This window comes from Rhinatrema bivittatum, chromosome 6 (assembly GCF_901001135.1).
Source record: "Rhinatrema bivittatum chromosome 6, aRhiBiv1.1, whole genome shotgun sequence".
Classification (NCBI taxonomy): domain Eukaryota; kingdom Metazoa; phylum Chordata; class Amphibia; order Gymnophiona; family Rhinatrematidae; genus Rhinatrema; species Rhinatrema bivittatum.
In genome coordinates, this window is record NC_042620.1 from 269,608,238 (window position 1) to 269,628,856 (window position 20,619).

Sequence of the window (20,619 nt, forward strand, 5' to 3'; positions counted from 1 at the left end):
CAGACTCCTAACTTTTGCCTCCCTTCCAGCAGATAGAGACTGAGAAAGTTTTACTGTCACTGCCACATAACCTGATGTGCAACCTACAGTCCCTCAGTATTGACCTGTACCCAAGCCAAAATACATACTAAAAAATTCTAACATAATTAAACAAACTCTAAACAAACTCCCACAACAAGGAGTAAGAAAAAAACAGAATCCCACAATGGAAAAATCCTCTCTCTCCAACCACAGAACAGGAGAACCATCCTGAAATCCTGAGCAACTCTGCAGCATATATACAAAAGAAGTACGAGCGGACTATCCAACCAGGGTGGGACTCTGGACTGATCCATGGTATTCCAGGAACGAAAATTAGCAGGTAAGAATCAATTTTCCTTTCCTGTTCATACCTGGGTCAGTCCAGACTCCTGGGATGTATCCAAGCTTCCCTAATTAGGGTTGGACTGCGAGAGTGCCATTCGAAGAACACTCTTACCAAAGCCCATGGCCTCTGGAGCCTGGACATCCAAAAGATAATGTCTGGCAAAAGGGTGCAACTTCCAAGTAGCCGCCCGACAAATCTCCTGCGGCAACACCTGCTGGCACTCAGCCCAAGAAGCCGCCTGCGGCCGATCAGAGTGAGCCCTCTATCCCACCAGGACAGGTCACCCCTAACAGATGTAAGCCGAGCCTATAGCCTCCTTCAACCACTGCGCAATCATGGATTTTGAGGCTTTCTGCCCCTTCTTACCCACACTCTATAGGACAAAAAGATGGTCAGACACTTGGAAGGTATTGGTGACCTTGAGGTAACATAAAAGAGCTCATTTTACATCCAAACCCCGCAGATCCCTCGCTTGCGGTGTTGATGTGTCCAAATTTGGGAAAGCTGGAAGCTGTACCATCTGAATCAAATGGAATGCCGACACAACCTTTGGGAGAAAAGAGGTCACCATATGCAAAGAGATACCAGAATCAGAGATCTTCAAAAAGGGCTCTCTACACAGCAATGCTTGAAGCCCAGAAATTCTTCTGGCCGAACAAACTGCTACCAGAAAAACTACCTTCAGAGTGAGATCCTTTATAGTTGCCCTACTTAAAGGCTCAAAAGGTGCCATACACATCCTCTTAGGACCAAGTTAAGATTCCAGGAAGGACATATTTTCTGCAGAGGAGGATGCAGATATTTTGCCCCCCTGAAAAAAATGGCCGCTCATCCGGATGTTGTGCAAGGACATTCTATGCACCTTTCCACAAACACAGCCCAAGATCGCCACCTGCATATCTTGAGAGAGTTAAAGACCAAGCCTTTCACCAAGCCTTTCTGTAAAAAGGTTAATATGTGTGCTACCGACACCTGAGTAGGTCTTATTCCCTGATTCGTACACCAAGCCTCAAAGACTCTCCAGATCCTCACATAAGACAAGGAAGTGGAAGGCCTTCTAGCCTGCAACAAGGTGGAAATGACATCCTCCAAATATACTTTCCCCCTCAAATGCTTCCTCTCAAATGCCAAGCCGCAAGACAAAAGCAATCCGCCTCATCCGAAAATATTGGGCCCTGGCGAAGAAGTCTCGGTAAATGAGTGAGCCGCAATGGTCCATCTATCACCAGATTGATCAGGTCCACAAACCACGGCTGCCATGGCCACTCTGGCGCCACCAGGAACACTTCTCCCAGATGATTTTCTATCCACCAGTGGCCATGCGGAGGGTGGAGGGGGACACAAAAAAAGAATTAATCAGGGCCAAGGTGGATCCACAGCATCTACTCCTTCTGCCCAGTGCTATCTTTTGCAACTGAAGCAGCAGACCACCTTGGCATTCTGTTGCGATGCAATAAAGTCCAGGCATGGAATGCCCCACCTGCGACACAGAAGAGCCATTATCTCCTCTGATAGATCCCACTCCCCGGGGTCCAGCCTCTGGTGACTGAGAAAATCTGCTTCAACACTGTCCAATCCAGCTATATGGGACACCACTAGCAATGCCAGATGCTGTTCCACCCAGAGAAACAACTCCTGGGCTTCCTGGACCTCCAGATTCTTGGTTCCCGCTTGTCGATTGATATAAGCCACTGTGGTCGCGTTGTCCGACAAGATGCAACACTGGGCGGTCGCATAATTGAGGCAGAAAGGCAAGCAACATGAAACACACACCACCCTCATTTCCAAACGATTGATAGACCAGGGCACCTCGTCCTTGAACCATTGCCCCTGGGCCGATTTGACTCTGGCACACCGCACCCCATCTGGTGAGACTGGCATTGGTGGTAACTACCACCCAGACTGGAACATCCAAGTCCACTCCGCGACTCAGATGGGCCCAACCAAGCCATCATGAAAGACTTGACCTGGTAGCCTCCTAGAGAGACAGCGGAAGATGAAACTGTTCTGACAAAGTTGGCAAGTAGCACATTTAAGACTAATCGGAGAAAATTCTTTCACTCAACGCACAATTAAGCTCTGGAATTTGTTGCCAGAGGATGTGGTTAGTGCAGTTAGTGTAGCTGGGTTTAAAAAAGGTTTGGATAAGTTCTTAGAGGAGAAGTCCATTAACTGCTATTAATCAAGCTGACTTAGGGAATGGTCTCTGCTATTAATTGCGTCAGTAGCATGGGATCTTCTTAGTGTTTGGGTACTTGCCAGGTTCTTGTGGCCTGGATTGGCCTCTGTTGGAAACAGGATGCTGGGCTTGATGGACCCTTGGTCTGACCCAGCATGGCAATTTCTTATGTTCTAAAGGAAGTCACATGTGTGCAAAAGCCCAAGGAACTAGCTCCAACCTTGTTGCCATAGAGCCTAGAACCTGAAGGTAGCCCCAGACCCTGGGCACCGCAGCATTCAACAGTGTTGAGAATCTGTGTCTGCGGCTTGAGAATGCGACCTTCAGTGAGAAGCACGCTCCTAAGAATTCCAGAACCTGAGATTTATTTATTTATTTATTTTTAATTTTTATATACCGGAATTCCTGTATACAATACAAATCAGTCCGGTTTACATGGAACGAAAAGATAGCCCTGGTCTGGGAAGTCAGATCGGGGTTTTTTTACAAAGAACATTGAACAATAACATATAATACATTCATAATACAAAGAACATTGAACAATAACAATAATGGTGAATCTGGCGCAAAGTTCTCACCCTATCTAGTCTACAGACCTCAACTGCTGCAGGACCTGAGACACCGCTTGACTATAGAGGACTTCAGACTTTGCCCGAATGAGCCAGTCATCCAGATACGGTGAACCAGAATACCTTTCTTTCTGAGCACCACTGCCACAATCACCATCGTAAATGTACGCGGAGCTGTTGCCATACCAAAAGGAAGGCACAAAACTGAAGCCAGAAACTCTCCTTTGTGCACTGCTGCAAAGACAGAGTGCAGGGCTTCCATGTGAAAACGAGGAACCCTGACAGCCATATTCACCTTTTTTAAATCCAAATCGAACGGAAGGACCTTTTCTTTTGTGGTATCATTAAATATATGGATTACCTTCCTGTTCTTTTTCCCCTGTAGGCACAGGAATGATAGCTCGCAGCCTCTGTAAATGATCCACAGTTTCTTGTATCACTTTCCTTTTGCTGAATGGAGTGCAAGGGAAGACCATGAACAATTCTCAAAGCGGCCAAGAGAATTCTAATGCATAACCATCTCTTATCACGCCTAGGACCCACTGGACTGTTGAGATTTTGGCTCAATCCTCGTAAAACAGAGTCAGACTCCCTCCAACAGGAGGAACAGAGGAGTGGAGTAGCCTCGCTTCATTGCGAGGACTTAGCTCCACTAGATTCCTGGCCAAGGCTATCTGTTTGGTTTTCTGCCCGCCTAGGAATCTGATCCCTTGAACTCCTAGGTCTTTTACCAGCATGCTGTCCAATGGATCCATGAAACCGAGCTGACTGCCTCCCAGCTGCTTTCCTAGCCAAGTATGCTTTATGCCTAAGCAGCACAAACTTGGAGGAAAACACTGCAGGGTCCTCAGACTCATCTCTGAGGAGAACCCCCTCTTCATCTGAATCAGGTCCTTCCTGCTTGCAGGGCTCTGACCTGCTGGAGACAAAGGAGGAGGAAAATCCTCTGACCCCCCCTCAAAGTCACTGAAGCCCCTTTGGCTGAAGGAAACATGACCGCAGTACCCATACCTGACGGGAAGGTATGTGCAGTCTTCTGAGGTGCTCCTGCACCGGTTTTCTGCTTGCTTTGCCACTCTGACGCTTCCTCCGCTGGCCTCGACTCACCCTCTTCCCACGAGAAGAATCAGGAGCAGAGTCCGGTGCGCGAGAGTCACGAGTACACATCGCCGCATGAGTGGCAAGCACTGCCACATGCCAGCCGACTGACAAGAAGCCGCACCAGACGAGTAAGTCTGACCACATGGCTAAAGAGCACTGCTGTCTGAAAACTCCACCACCACCAAAAAACTTGGCCGTTACCTCCGCAGCCTTTTGGCTGCTATAATACTGCCACCGCTTTGCTGACTGGCTTGCTTTCTCTCCTTTTTTTTTTTTTCAAACTTTAATCAGAGAAAAGCTGAAGAAAAAAAGGGTTCTTCCCTATGAAGCTAAAGTGCTGCAGGATGCCAAGAGTTCTCCTGGGAGGGAGGGAACTGGCACCACCAGTTGTCCACTCCAGACGGCAAAAGTACTGAGCCAGGCAAGGATTTCCAACCTCCTGCTCGTCCAGCTCAGTACTAAAAGAGATAGCTCCACTAGGGCCTAGCAACCTCCTGGGAGGAACCCTAAAAATCTTTTTTTTAAGATTGCAGGATTTGCACCTCTACCATCTGCTGGAGACAGAGAAATACTGAGAGACTGCAGCTGGCTCATCAGGTTATATGGCATTGTCAGTAAAACTTTGTCTGTCGTCATCTACTGGAAGGGAGGCAAAGTCCAGGAGTCTGGACTGATCCAGGTATGAACAAGAACTTATTTTGCAAATCATGGCCTCAACTAAGACTTTTGCAAAATGCCATTCCAGACTGGCTTGGCCTTTGGCAGCTATGCATTCAGTTCAGGTGAAAGCATGATCCAGGTAATGAGGAACACAACTTCTCCTTTATGTTCAAACCTCTGTCATAACGTAGCTGATATTCATCTATTCAGCATTGCATTTCCACAGTGCTGTATTTCAACCTGCTGATTAACTAGTTACCCAGCTACAATTTAGCTGGATAAAAAAGGGGTGTTTCAATGTGTGGCATTCCAGTCAGGGGTTGAGTTATCCAGCTAACCTAGCCAAATATTGGGTATATCTGGCTAGGTTAGCCAGATAACTTTAGACCTGCTTCAGAGTCTTCCTGCGGGTGGAAGAGTTACTTAGGTAATAGACTTAAGTTATGCAGGAAATGGCCAGGATCGCTGAGAACAGTGGTCCCGGAACACAGAAGAGGGGCCATTTTTTGAGGTAACGGGTGGATGGGAGGGTGTCAGGCAGAGGTGGAGGAGGGGGAATGACAGTAGAGGGAAGCAGAAGAGGGATATTATAAGGTTATTTTTTTTTGGGGGGGGGGGGTTAGCAAGGGGGAGGCCCGGGCCATGGCGAGTTTCCCAGGTTTAAAGGGTTGGGCCAGCTTGTTGGGATATCCAAGGGTGAGGATGGGAGATACACGTGGTGGTGGGGGGGGGGGGGGGGCCAGGCGGCTCGCAAAGGAAAATTGGTTCTTACCTGCTAATTTTCATTCCTGTAGTACCACGGATCAGTCCAGACCGTGGGTTGAGCCTCCTGTACAGCAGATAGAGACAGACTAAAACTGAAAGGGTATCCCATATCAGGACAGAGCCTAAGCTGCATCCCTTCAGTATAAAGTAATTTCAAAGCAGATATAACTCCCCAAAGATCAAGCAAGTTAAGAACAAGAAAACTGAAAAATTGAATTAATTGAACAATTGAACCATTGAAAGAATTCTATATGAACAACACTCTTGCATAAAGATTAATTCTCATTGTCATCTGATAGATGCTTCCGGTGCCTTTAATCACAATTAAGCACGATAAGAACAAAATCCAGGTATCCAGAAAATCTGCAAAGGAAGGAAACTTTGAGTGGACGAAAACAGATCTAGCACGGGAGGGTGTCTGGACTGATCAGTGGAACTATAGGGACGAAAATTAGCAGGTAAGAACCAATTTTTCTTTCCCTGTACGTACCCGGATCAGTCCAGACTGTGGGATGTACCAAAGCTTCCCTAAACAGGGTGGGACCAAGACAGTCCCACTCGAAGAACCTGCTACCCTAAGGAGCCAAAAACTGGAGCCTGTACATCGAGGCGGTAATGACGAGCAAAGGTATGCAGAGATTTCCAAGAAGCTGCCCTGCATATTTCCTGCGGAGAGACCGACTGACTCTCCGCCCAAGAAGTGGCTTGAGAACGTAAGGAGTGGGCCTTTAAGCCTTCCGGAACCGGTCGGCCCTTACAGTTGTAGGCAATAGCTTCCTTAAGCCACCGTGCAATAGTGGTCTTTGATGCCTTATTTCCCTTATTTGGGCCACTCCACAGGACAAACAGGTGATCTGAGATCCGAAACTCATTCGTCACCTGGAGATAACGGAGCAAAACTAGTTTCACATCCAGGAGGCGTAGATCACCCCCCGATTCACGCGCAACGTCCTCAGAAGAAAAAGCTGGAAGTTCTACTGACTGATGCGAAAGGGAGACATGACCTTTGGCAAGAAGGAGGGGACCATCCTGAGAGACACTCCTGAATCAGAAAAACGTAGGAAAGGTTCCCTGCACGACAAAGCTTGAAGCTCCGAAACTCGTCCGGCAGAACAAATGAACACCAGGAACACAGTCTTAAGGATCAAATCTTTAAGTGTAGCCCTCCGTAGAGGCTCCAAGGGAGCTTCACAGAGAACCCGAAGGACCAAGTTAAGACTCCACGAGGGACAAATAGCCCGTACCAGTGGCGTCAAATGTTTGGCCCCTTTGAGGAAACGAACGACATCCGGATGAGTTGCCACAGAGTAACCATCAATGTTGCCGAGGAGGGAGCCTAGGGCGGAGACCTGTACCCGCACGGAACTGACAGACAATCCTTTGGAGAGGCCATTCTGTAAGAAAGAAAGGAACTGAGAAACCAGAGCGTTACGGGCTGACACTCCCGAAGCGGCACACGCGTTCTCGAAAACCTTCCAGACCCGGACATAAGCGAGACAGGTAGCCTGCTTCCAGGCTCTTAAGAGCATGGATATAACCTCTTCCTTATATCCCTTCTTTTTCAATCTCCGCCATTCAAAAGCCAGGCCGCTAGACAAAAGCGATCTGCCTGATCGAAAAATATGGGACCCTGCCGAAGGAGGGATAGATGACCGAGGCAGAGAGGGCCATCCGTCAATAGGTTTACTAGATCCGTGAACGACGGTCTGCAAGGCCACTCTGGAGCCACTAGAATGACGGGACCCTGATGGAGCTCAATTCTTCGGAGCACTTTGCCCACCAGTGGCCAAGGAGGGAACACGTATAGGAGAACGTCTCGAGGCCAGGGGAGGACCAGCGCATCCACTCCTTTCGCGCAATATTCCCTTCTGCGACTGAAGAACTGAGGCGCCTTCGCATTGTGGCCATCAGATCCAGATGTGGGGGACCCCACATGCGGACAATCAGATTCATCGCCTTGTCTGACAACTCCCACTCACCAGGATCTAATGTCTGACGACTGAGTAAATCGGCTTGAATATTCTCTTTCCCCGCTATGTAGGACGCTGCTAGGCGCTCTAGGTGATGCTCCGCCCAAGCAAAGAGCTTGCTGGCTTCCAGAGCCACCAGGCAACTCCTGGTGCCTCCCTGTCGATTAATGTAGGCCACTGTTGTGGAGTTGTCCAAGAGAATCCGTACCGCCTTGTGATGGAGCAGGGGGAGAAAGGTCCTGCGAGCCAGGCGTACCGCCTGAGCTTCCAATCGGTTGATGTGCCAGCGAGATTGGGCTGGAGACCAGTAGCCTTGAGTAGACTGGGTCTGGCACACTGCTCCCCAGCCGCAGAGACTGGCATCCATCATGACAACGATTCACTGTGGCATCTGAAGGGACACCCCCCTTCTGCAGGTGGGCAGGCGAGATGCACCATTGCAGTTCGGCGACGATAGACTCGGGCAGCGGGAGAGGCATCTGAAACTGCTCCAACATCAGCTTCAAGTGGGACAGCAAAGCTTTCTATAACGGATACATATGCACAAAAGCCCAAGGAACCAGATCGATAGTGGAGGCCATGAAGCCCAAAACCTGAAGGTAGTCCCAGGCCGTGGGCAGCTCGAGAGAGAGAAACGAGCGCACTTGGTCCCTAAGTTTGAGCGCTCACGAGTCTGGGAGGAAGACTTTGCCGACTCGAGTGTTGAACCGCGCTCCCAAGAATTCCAGGGTCTGGGAAGGCAGAAGCTTGCTCTTAGGAAAGTTGATGATTCAACCCAGGGAGGTCAGAGCAGCCAGGACCCTGCTGACCGCCAGCTCGCAGAGACTCCGGATTTGGCCCAGATGAGCTAATCGTCCAGGTAGGGATGTACCAGTACTCCGTCTCGACAAAGGGCGGCCGCCACGACCACCATGACATTGGTGAAAGTGCTCGGCGCTGTGGCTAGACCGAATGGGAGTGCTCGAAATGTTGGCCCAGTATCTCGAACCGACGGTTTCGCTGATAGTTGTAGCAATTCGGAAAGCGCAAGTAGGCCTCCATCAGGTCGAGCGATGCCAGGAATTCCCCTGAGCGAACCGCTGCTATTACGGCCCTCAGGGTTTCCATTCAAAAATGGGGAACCTTGAGAGCCCGGTTGAGATTCAAAATTGGACGAAAGGAGCCCCCTTCTTGGGGACCACGAAGTAGATGGAATATTGGCCGGATCCTTGTTCCTTCACCGGAACTGGGACTATGGCCCCCAGTTCCAGCAGTCTGCACAGGGTCTGGTCTACTGCAGGTTTCTTCCAACTTCCGCATGGGGAGTGTGGGTGAAGGTCCGGGAGATCTCGAGCAAATTCTAATGCATAGCCTTTTTCTATTACCTCTAGGACCCACTGGTCCATTATCATCTTGACCCATTCCTCGAGAAACAGGGACAGTCGTCCACCTAAGTTTAGAGCAGAGGAATGGGCTGGCCATATTTCACTGGAAGGAGGACTTTGCGGCCGAGTGTTGCTGGCTACTATCCCGGAAAGGTCGCCATCCACGAAAGGAATGAGACCAGGATTGGGATCTGGAAGCACGGCCTCTCAGAAAGGAACCCCGTGCTCTGGTATTATACCTATGTTGACCTCTAAAGCGAGTGCGAGAGGGAAAGACTGTTTCGGACGGTCCTCTGGCAGCTTGTGAACTTTATTCTCTCCCAGAGATTTAATAAGCTGCTCTAGGTCCTCACCAAAAAGCAACTGACCCTTGAAGGGGAGAGTGCCTAACTGCGCCTTAGAAGAAGAATCTGCAGACCAGTTTCTCAGCAAGAAGAGACGCCTGGCTGAGACCATGCACCCAGAGGAGATCGTAGAGGGCATTAGCCCCATACGCAATTGCGTTTTCTGCAGATGGGAGGTCTTGAGTGCTGAGTAATTGCTGAACCCACCCTAAGACTTGCCTGCTGCATGAGACTGCTGCAGATTGTCGCCAGGACCCCCAGGGACAAGACTTCAAAGATGCGCTTTAGATAGAATTCCAATTTACGGTCCTGAACATCCATCAAAGCCGTAGCCCCCACCACCGGAATGGTGGTGTGCTTGGTAACTGCAGAAACCGAGGAATCCACTTTAGGCATCTTAAGCATATTCAAGCAGTCCTCAGGGAGAGGGTAGAGCTTATCCATACCCCTACCCACTCGGAGACCTGCCTCCACAGACTCCCATTCCCGGAGAAGTATCAGCTTGTGCATGGGATGGAAGGCAAACGTACGCGGGGGAGCCCTGAGTCCCGCCACGACCAGGTCCGCATTAGGAGGCATCGTAGCCATAATAGTATCCTCAGGGGGCACCTCGATTCCCAACTCCTGCAATATGAAGGGAATAAGAGGATCCAGTTCCTTCCTTTGAAATATGCGAAGTATCCGAGGATCATCCCCCTCTGGGGGGGGGGGGGGGGGGGGGGGGGAGTAGCAGTTCAGAATCCGGATCTGGGTCAGGGACTGACAGCGGATGCAAAGGGTCCGGAGGAGATGGGACCCCAGGACCACCCGCACCCTGACGGAGCCCTGCCCTTCCTGCTCCTTCGGAGGTTGCGGAGGGGAAATCCGCGGGGTCTTAGAGGGTGAGGGCCCAGGGAGGGGATCCTCCTCCTCCTGCAGACTGGCCAAAAAAGATTTGTGCATGAGAAGCACAAACTCCATGGAAAAACAAAACTTTGATTTCCTGGGGGTCAGACACATCCTCCGGAGTATGAGGAGGGCTCAAATCGGGTGGAATCTGGCTCACCTCCTCCCTGCAGTCTTGTTTCAGCATCAGAAAAATCTTCCAAAATGGCTGCCGTTCCAGTGGTTTTTCAGGCCGGGAACGGCCTGGCCATGCAGCGTTTAGTGGGTCCTCGGGTCGCTGTAGTCGGGGATGCCAAGGAGGGGACCTCCCCACCCAGCAGGCACCCGGAGCAGAGACCGGCACGAGAAAGCCTCGTGGCAGGCTCCCCGCAGGTCCCACAGACATTAGAACGCGGCATCAGCTTCTGAGAAAAAAAAAGCGCTCTGAGGGAGAAATCAGCTGAGCCAGCCAAGCAGCGGAGGCAGAGAATGAACCTGCACGCTTCCGGAGCTGTCCACGGTTCTCAAAAGTAACAAACAAAAAGGTTTCTTACTTTCAAATATTTTTTTTTTTTTTTTTAACACAGCAGAGGGATTAACTAAGTGGACAGCTAGCCAAGAGGGAGTGACTGGACCACTAGTATCACCCCTGAGGTCACTGGGAAAGGAAGCCTAGGCCCCTAGCAGAGCAAGGAGACAGAAACTGTCTCCTAGAAAATATAGAAATCCCTTTTTTTTTCTTTTTTACATAGAAAGAATTAATACTTGCTTGATCCACAAAGAAAGAAAAATAAGATTCCCGAAGGAACAAGATAAGGAGCTAAGAAGGGGAACCGCAGGTTTAGCTGCCTGCATCTGCTGGAGACAGACGAATACTGAAGGGATGCAGGGTAGGCTCTGTCCTGATATGGGATACCCTTTCAGTTTTAGTCTATTTCCATCTGCTGGACAGGAGGGCTCAACCCACAGTCTGGACTGATCCGGGTACATACAGGGAACTTAGGTTTGTTTGGGGTTTTTTTATGTTTATGTTTATGTTTATCCTGCTGAATATACTGAACAAGTTATCAAGCTAACTTTAGGGTTTTTGCCATTTACTCTGTTCAATGCAGACACTGGACAATGACTAAAGCACAGTCTCTGTAAGACTCATCATAGCAATGCAATGCAGCTGGACATGCAGGAAAGCAAAAGTATATTGTCATACTGGTCCCCTGTGCAATAGTTATGCAGATTATATGAAAATGCCAATCTTACCTCTTCTTCCCAAAGCACAGGCCAGCTCGCTACCCAAGAATCCCCCACCAATAATAGTAATGGACTTCACTTCTTTTGAAATTTTGTCCAGGGACTTAAAGTCTTCAATCTACAAGACAGCAACCCAGAATCACATTAGTTTGGTACACTGACAATGATAATTATTCCATGACATACAGTGCAAGTATAAACCAGTTATTTAGGGCTTGACACGCAAATGTGCATGAATCCTCATGCATTCTTGGCTCCTATAGAAACACACCGCATAAAGAAAGGAAGATATTTCTTTTGCTCTTTCTCCACAATATAACAAACCAGTAACGTCACATTCTAGAACATCAAAAGAAAAGCACAACAGGATAGACTTTCCCAGCCTGCTACAACATGCAAAAAAGAGAAGTTTGATTTAAGATTGAAATTTCACTAATTTTCTTGTATGTTGCAGAAATACGAGGAGATAATGCTGGAAAGAGACATTAACGCATGGTATATATCATCTTCTTCCCAACTCTGGGGTTCATTTCCATCCCTAACTCTGCTTTATAACATATATCCCCCTCTTTTGTATCTATTCATTGGCAATGCAGCATATGCTTTGTATGTTTGTCACTGCCTACTTGTCATTCAGTTGCTGGGAGTTTTAAGATTTGGTTGGAGTAGCATTGGCTGTGTTTTGCTATTGGCTTAATTTTGGACTGCAAAAGCTTTGCCTTAGACAAAAATAAGGCAAATAGTGCAGAGCACAGCAAAAAAGCACTAAAATATTGCAACTTCAGTAGGATTTGAATGCAAAGTTGCAGCAGCTTAATTTTACAGTTAGCACTTTTCTGAAGAGTTTGCAATGTAGGGTCTAACTAACTGCCTTTTCCGCAATTGATCATCACTATTAAAATGAATGTTTTTCATAATTGTAAGAAAGAATTACATGCACATACATATTCCAAACAATTAAGAGTGTATTATGGTACTTCTAAAAACCTGTATTCCAGCCAATCCGTTTGCTCAGAATTAAACTGAATGTTCTATTTAGCTTACATTGGGCAACATCACTGTCCATGCAGGAAAACAAATTTAGATGCATTGCTCCAAGCAAATGAGTCCTATGAAATAATTATAAATGAAAAGGTTTTCTATCCAGACAGACATGTTTGCACACAGATCAAATGAAAATGGAGCCTGGGGTGTTACCCGTCTAAACAGTGTTGTCCTCTGTTTCACTTCTTTTCCTGCTCTTTCAATGGATGGGAGATTTCGTGGAGTACCACCTAGGGGATGAGTGAGGAGGCAAGAGACAGAAGAGATAATGAAATGAGCAGGTAAATATATAAGTGAAAAATCAAAGTTGCTTACCTGTTAAAGATGTTCTCCATGGATGGCAGGAAAAATCAGCCATAACGGGGGTGGGATGGTGATATTCAACAGCACCAATGCAGACCAGCTTTCAGAACTCAAACAGTTTCTGAGCATCCATAGGAGTTTGCGTACATAATTGCTGGCACATGAGCAATGTGCCAGCAATTATGTCTGGAAGAGAGCAATTAAGCTCTCTTCCAGAGCTTAGCATAGCAGTAGACTCTCCAGAAAGTCAACAGGTAATACACATATAACTGATTTATCCTGTTGTCTACTGAGAACCCTTGTTTCAGGTAAACAACTTTGCTTTCTCCACTGCTAAGCAGGATTAAAATCAGTTGTAACAGTAGGAAGTCCCAAACTGAGGGTCGACATGGCAATTGCAATTTACAGAAACTCCTGATTTTTTTTTTCTTTTTCTTGCAAATAATCTGGAGAACGGACCTGGTTATACAGGCTGCACTGAATTGTTTGTCCAAAGATAATGTCTCCTTAGGACATACTGTTCAGACAGTGGTGGGATGTGAAGGTGTGACTGGACAACTAAGTAGCAACATTCCAAACATATTCAATTAGAAGAGGCGCTGAGTTAAGTCATTGAGACAGGCATGGCTCATACTTTATGAACATTGGCAAAATCTGTAAATTGTAATCCAGCTAAAATGCAGAAGTGTGCAATACAGTCCACTACCCAACTGAAAAGAGTTCTTTTGGCTACTGTTCTTCCCAGTCTATAGGATCAAAAAGAAACAATTGAGATGCATGATGGAGAGGTTGAGTCTTAAAGTGATAAGCTAAATCTTTCTTACAGTGCAAGGAGTGAGTTCTTCCCTTGTGTATATGAGGTCTTGGAAAGAATGCAGAAAGCACTATAGCTTGGTTGATGTACAGCGCAGAAACCATTCTTAAGAGAAATATAGGATAAGTTGGAGAACTTTTGTTGTGGAAAAACTGTAGGTAGGGCAAATAGACGAGAGCCAGTAATTTGCTCACTTTTTGTGCCAAAGTGACAACCACAAAGAACAATGTCTTCCAGATGAGAAATTTTGATCCACTGACTTGAGTAGTTCAAAGGGAGGTTTTATAATCTGGGCAAGGACCGCATTTAGATCACACAGAATTGTTCGCTTACTGACTAGAAGAAGTGGGATATGCCATAGTCCCTTCATAAACTTAGAAACCAAGAGATAAAGAGATACAGGTTTTCCATCTACTTGACTGATACTCTACAATGTTACAAAGATGCACCTTGAAGAAGTGCTGAGGCCTGATGGCGACAGGCATAACAGATACTAGGGGTGGTCTCTGGAACCACATGTGAAGGGATCCAGTGTGCCAGCCTCACATTATGGAGCTCACCTCTTCCAAATGAAACTAAGATCTCCTGGCGGACAGTTACCTACATCAGAATATCCTTCACATCCTTGGAAAGTAGCAGGGAAGACAATACTGTGCGCTCAACATCCATACTATAAGAGCGGGAGATTTATGAGGCAATGGTTTCCTTCCTCCAGGAAGATGAGAATTGGATCGTTATCTGGATTGACCAACTGAGGAGGTAAGGATACCACATCTGATGCTATCAAGCCAGGACTATAAAGATGCCCATTGTCTTGTCCTGTTGAATCTTCCAGATAGTCCTGGAAATGAGGGGGATTGGAGAGTACGCATAGAGCAGACCAACATGCCTGTTTAGTGCAAAAACATCAGGAGCTAATTTATATGGAACAGGACTGACCTTCCGATTTCATCAACAAATAAAACCAAATTCTCCATGATTCTCTGAGCTAGGGATCATTCATAGGGTTGAAGGATTCTGCTGAGTCAGTCTGCAAGCATGCCCTGGATGCACAGTATATTAGTCGCTTGCACTTAAGAGCTGTGGTGGTAGGCCCACTCAGGATTTCATAGCCTTCATTCAGAGGTGTCTGAAACCGTGCACCCTTGTTTTTTCATTTAGAACATGGCCACCGGATTGTCTAGATCAAGATTCTCTTGCTCGAGTGAAGATGAAAACTGGGTCAAGACCCTGCTCTGTCCTTTTTTCTTAGTATTTGATTTCTTCAGAGTTATGCCTTCTAAGAGGAAATGGAGGGTACGAGGGGCATGCACCCCCGCCCCCCCCCAAAGTACCTCTCCTATCTGGGCAGCAGCTTATGCCATCTTTCTTACCAGATTCGGCAGTGCAAATGGGGACTGCTGGCTCTGCTGTGAGCATGAGCAAAGGAGCGTTCGTCTCACCTGGTGAAGTTTCTCAGTCTCCTGGATCTTTGCCTTCCACCAGCTGAGATCTGCCCTCCCTCCCCCCGCCATCTGAGGCGCTTCAGGAATGCATCCATTCTGTGCCTGCGACAAGGGGAGAGTCTGGAAGAGTAGGATTTGAGCAGCCATTACCAGCATCACTGCTGGAAGACTCAGAGGGTCTAAGATTTCCGGCTTGCCTGGTTTCTTCCATACCTGTTGTGGACAGGGAGAGCCGACAGAGTCATCGATTCTATTACCGGTCGGTACTGCAGGTCTGACACGTGTCCCCTGGTGAGTCCTTCCATTTTCCAGCTAAGTCGGCGGTGGTCACTCTCGACGCTATTTGGGACTTGATAGCAGGCTTTGGAAGTTCTTTGAAGGATTACAACACAAAGATTGATCGTTTTTTCTAACAAGGTGGATAATATGGGGAATAATTTTTATTCTCAACTTGTGGAAATGAAGTCTAAGATTTTGACTACTGAAACGGCAATTAGTGATATTCAAACTTTTAACTCTTCTGTGGTTAAGATATCAGAACAATCTTTCTCGTAGAATTGAACTTCTTGAAAATCACATCAGGCATCTGAAATTGTGTTTTTTGAACTTTCTTAGGGTGGTGGGAGAGAATCCTTATCTTACTCTTAAGAAATATTTGGTTGAGATTCTTCACTTTGACTCAGATAAGGTTCCTTCTATTAACAAACCTTATTTTCTTCCCTCTGTTAATAGAGTGAGTGCTCAGCAGTCTCAATCTGCTCAATTTTCTAATATTGCAAATTTGACAGATTTTCTTGAAAATTCTGGTGCTGAGATTGAGCACTCCATGTTGCTTGTTTCTTTTATTTCTGAATAGGACTTAAGTGAAGTGATGAAAATATATTTCAAGAATATTTCCTCTTTGTTTTATGGGCAGATCTGTATTTTTCCTGATTTCACACATTCCATCCAGGAGAGAAGGAAAGATTTTCTTGCTCTCAGGTCACAGGCTATTTACTTAGGATGTTCCTTTGTTCTCAGATATCCTTTTAAATGTGTAGTTAGGTATCAGAATGATTGCTCTGTGTTTTTCCTTCCTGAAAAACTCAAGTCCTTTACCAATTCCAGGAGTGTTGTAGCCTTTCCTCCTGGATCCCATTAGGTTTAGGTCTTATTTTGATCCTTACTGATGTAATACTGCCCGTGACTCACATTAGGCTGGTTTCTTTGGTTTTGTTTAATTTCCTTATTTCTCCTAATTTTTTCTGCCTCAGCCTGATATAGTTACTTTTGGAGATGCATGATTTGTGATGTGTTAACTTGTTTGCTTTTTGTATTGTCTTGTATTCTATAATCATTGATCATTTATCTTTTTCTGTAAGAAACGTTTCTGTTTCAGACCACACTCCCTGGGGTCTACGAAGCACTGAAGTAAGCTCTCCAACCTTTGCTGGATGCATTTATAGACAGTACTACTTGATACACTGGGAATCATAAAGGAAGTCCTTGGGTGAGGACATCTGTTTATAGAGATATACGCACAGTACCTTGTAAAAAAAGTCTTCACTCCCTTGTACATTTTTCACATTCTGCTGTCTAAAAATATACAAATCAGAGTTCTTTCTGCAGCTACATGTTTGGCATGTTTTGACCGCTGCTTCATATTCATGCCATACAACACAAACAGCTTGATTCTTCATCCAGGAGAATTAGAATCAATTCAGCTACTGTGATTAGACACATGGGCTCTAACTTATTATGGGCCTAGTTAAGACAATTTTTTGAACTAGAGCTAATCTGAGTTTGCTACGGCAAAGGATGTGAAGACGTTCTGGTTTCTTATTCTTAATGTCTTTTGGAATATTTCTATGGTTATTCTTTCACAATGAAAGTTTAGCATATGTCATATAGATCAATGAAGCAAGCGCCTAATTTAATGCATTTGTATTTTTTAGACAGGAGAATGCAAAAAATGTACAACGGTGTGAGGACTTTTACAAGGCACCGTATCTGAGGTAATATGCATACTAGTGAGAAAGCAGTTGGGAGTGATGATCCCAATGGAGGCTGCACATGTAAAGGGCAAAGAGAATCACCAGGACAGCTGTGACCATGTGATCTAGTAGAACTGGGATGCCCTTGCTGGTGTACAGTTCCTTTCCACAGGCACATTCAAGAGACTCACTAATGTCTTAGCTATTTGGGCTGGCAAGAAGGCTTTATCCTGGAGCCAGTCAATCCAGGCTCTTATGAACTTGATCCATTGGGACAGGATCAAGTTGGACTTTGGGAAATTTATGTCATATCCCAGCAACTGAAGAAGCTGAATCATTGTTCACAACACCTTCCTCAGAGGAGTTCACCACTGGCTAGTCATCCAGGTATAAAAACATAAATCCCCTGCTTCCGCAGGGGATCTGCCACTACCACTACACATTTCATGAATAATCGCTGTGTGCCTGAAACCCCAAATTGTAGCATTTTTACTGATAATACGGGTCTCCCACCATCGCTCTGAAGAACTTCAGATGCACAGGATGAAAGGGAATGTGTGTGTGTCTAGGTTTATGGCACATAGCCAATCCTTTAGCTGAATGAATGGAAGAACTGATTGAAGCATACTCATTTTGAACTTTTCTTGAACTAACAACTTGTTGAGGTTCCATAGATCAACTTCTTAGGAATTAAGAAGTACTGAGAGTAGAACTCTGTGCCATACTCTTAAGGAGGAATGAACTCTATTACCTTCTGCTGCAAAAGAGATATTCCTTTCAGTTTCAACTATGTAGACTGCTGGACCAGAGTTCCCCCACTGGTCTGTTCAGAAGGCAGGAAAAGCACAAGTGGTAGCCACAATACACAATTTTCAGGACCTACCTTTCCTTTGGGATGCAACTCCATTCTGTCAAGCAGGAATGAACCTGTTCACCCACAGGGGCAGATGGAAGGTAGTACATAGTAACATAGTAATGACAGCAGAAAAAGGACCAGATGGTCCATCCAGCCTGCCCAGCAAGCTTCTTATGGTAGTATCTGCCACTCTGTGCAAGAAGAGCCTTCTTGATCATTCAGACAATGCTGCTTGACGTTCTTTACTTTAGGGCTTGGCTGCAGAAGCCATCTTGTGCTTTTTCCTTTATAACTGCGTGTCAGTACCCCAGACTGTAAAAGTCAGGGACCATGTTGGTTGTTGTCTGTATCCAATTCCCCTTTTTTCCACCTCCCCTCTCCCCCACTGAAGCAGGGAGCAATGTTGCAGTTGCGTCAAAAGCATAGAGACTACTGATTGAGGATAGAAATCCCCATGCCTTCTGTTAAGGCTAGTAACTGCCACTCCATGCAGGTTACTTCCCATACACCCTCTCCTTCATTTCTGTCCTCTAACCTTTAGGGATCCACAGTGTTTCTCCCATGCCCCTTTGAACTGGTTGATTGTTTTCTTCTTCACCACCTCCTCCATAAGGGCATTCCAAGCATCTATCACCCTCTCCATGAAGAAATATTTCCTGATGTTGGTTCTGAGTTGTCCCATATGGAGTTTCATTTCATGACCCCTAGTTCTATTGTTTACTTTCCAATGGAAAAGGTTCAAAGTTTGTGCACTATTAACACCTTTCAGGTACCTGAAGATCTGTATCATAACTCCCCTGCACCTCCTTTCTTCCAGGGTATATATATTTAGATCCTTCAGCCTCTCCTCCTAAGTCTTCTGATACAGAACCCATACCATTTTGGTTGCCATTCTCTGGACTGCCTCCATCCTTTTTCAGATACTGTCTCCAGAACTGAACACAGTATTGCAGGTGATGCTTCACCAAGGATCTCTACAAGGGCATCATCACCTCCTTTTTCTCTGGTTATTCCTCACTCTATGCAGCCCAGCATTCTTCAGGCTTTAGCTATCACCTTGTCACACTACTTCACTGTCTTCATTTCACCAGATACTATTACTCCAAAGTCTCTCTCTTGGTCCGTGCACATCAGTGTTTCATTCCCCATCACATCCAGCTCTTTTGGATTACCACAACCCAGATGTATGACACGGCACCATCTTGACATTGAATCCTAGCTGCCAAATCTTTGACCACTCTTCAAGCTTTCTTAAATCACTTTTCATTCTCTCTCCTCCTTCAGATGTATCCTCTCTGTAGTAGATTTTACTATCATCCGCAAATACACCAACTTTACATTCTTTCCCTTCTGCAATGTCACTTACAAAGATACTAAACAGAACTGGTCCCAAAACCGATCCTTGTGACATTGTGCTTATCATGATCCTCTCTTCAGAGTAGGTTCCATTTACTATTACACACTGTTGCCTATTACTCAACCAGTTTGTAATCCACACCACCACCTTGGTGCTCAATCCCAAGCTTCTTATTTTATTCACAAGTCATGTGGGACCATATAAAAAATTCTGCTGAAATTCAAGTAGATCACATCAAGTGCTCTTTCTTAATCCAATTCTCTAGTACTCAATCAAAACAAATCAATAAGATTAGTCTGACAGGACCTTCCCCTGGTGAATCCATTCTACCTCGTATCCAGCAAGCCACCTGATTTCAGATAGTTCACTATCCTTTCCTTCAGCAGTGCCTCCATTAGTTTTCCCACCGCCAAGGTGAGGCTAACCGGCCTATAGCTTCCAGTCTCCTCTCTGCCACCACCCTCGTGAAGAGGGACTACAACCGCACTTCTCCAATCTTGTGGCTCCACTCCCATTTCCAGGGATCTATTGAACAGGTCTTTCAGCGGACCTACCAGCATATCTCTGAACTCCCTCAGAATCCAGGGATATACCTCATCCAGCCCCATGGCTTTGTCCACTGTCAGTTTACTTAGCTCATCCTATTCATTTTCTTCTGTAAATGGAGTTTTGTCTATCCTATCTCTATCTACGGTCTTGTCAACAAGCAAAATTCCCTTCTCAAGGGTCTTGTTTAGTGAACACCGAACTAAAGTATTTGTTTAATACTTCCTCCATTTCTTCATCACTCTCCACATATTGCTCCTCATCACCTTTCAGTTTCACTATACTACTTTGGGCCTTCCTTCTTTCTCTGATATATCTGAAAAATGTTTTGTCACCTTGCTTTACCTCTGGCAATCCTTTCTTCCACTTGAAGAAAGAAATCAGGAAAGCGAAAGATCATCTCCCTCAGCGTCATCAGATATTCTTCCCGGTTTACTCTTTTTGGGATCTTTAATATTTCTTGAACGCTGTTCTTTTTGCCTTTGTCAGCTACCTCTCCTTTGAGAAGCAGATTATTTTCTTTTCTTCCTACTTTTATTTACTTTTGTAACATATAGATTTGTTGCCTTTATAATAGCTCCTTTTAATTTGGCCCACTGTTGTTCCAGCTCACCCATTTTCTCCCAGTCTTCCAGTTCTTCTTCCAGGTACATCATCATTTTGACAAAATTCGCATTTCTGAAATTTAAAACTCAGATCTTCATATAACTTATCTGTATCCTGTTTGCAATTTCAAACCATATCATTTGATGATTACTGGTGCTCAGATGGGCACCTACCTGGACATCATAAACCTGCTTAGGTGTGGTGCTGGTAGTGCTTCTGGTTGCCTTGTCTCTCGGGTATCCTG

The 20,619-nt window shown here is 45.9% G+C and overlaps 1 protein-coding gene across 1 annotated transcript in view; it reads right to left on the minus strand.

The window, feature by feature from the left end:
- The window catches only part of AIFM1 (apoptosis inducing factor mitochondria associated 1), a 135,281-nt gene that overhangs the window by 34,901 nt on the left and 79,761 nt on the right, over nt 1–20,619 (minus strand). The window contains 2 exon segments of the mRNA XM_029607178.1: nt 11,441–11,549; nt 12,629–12,705. Coding sequence (XP_029463038.1) covers nt 11,441–11,549; nt 12,629–12,705 — 186 coding nt within the window.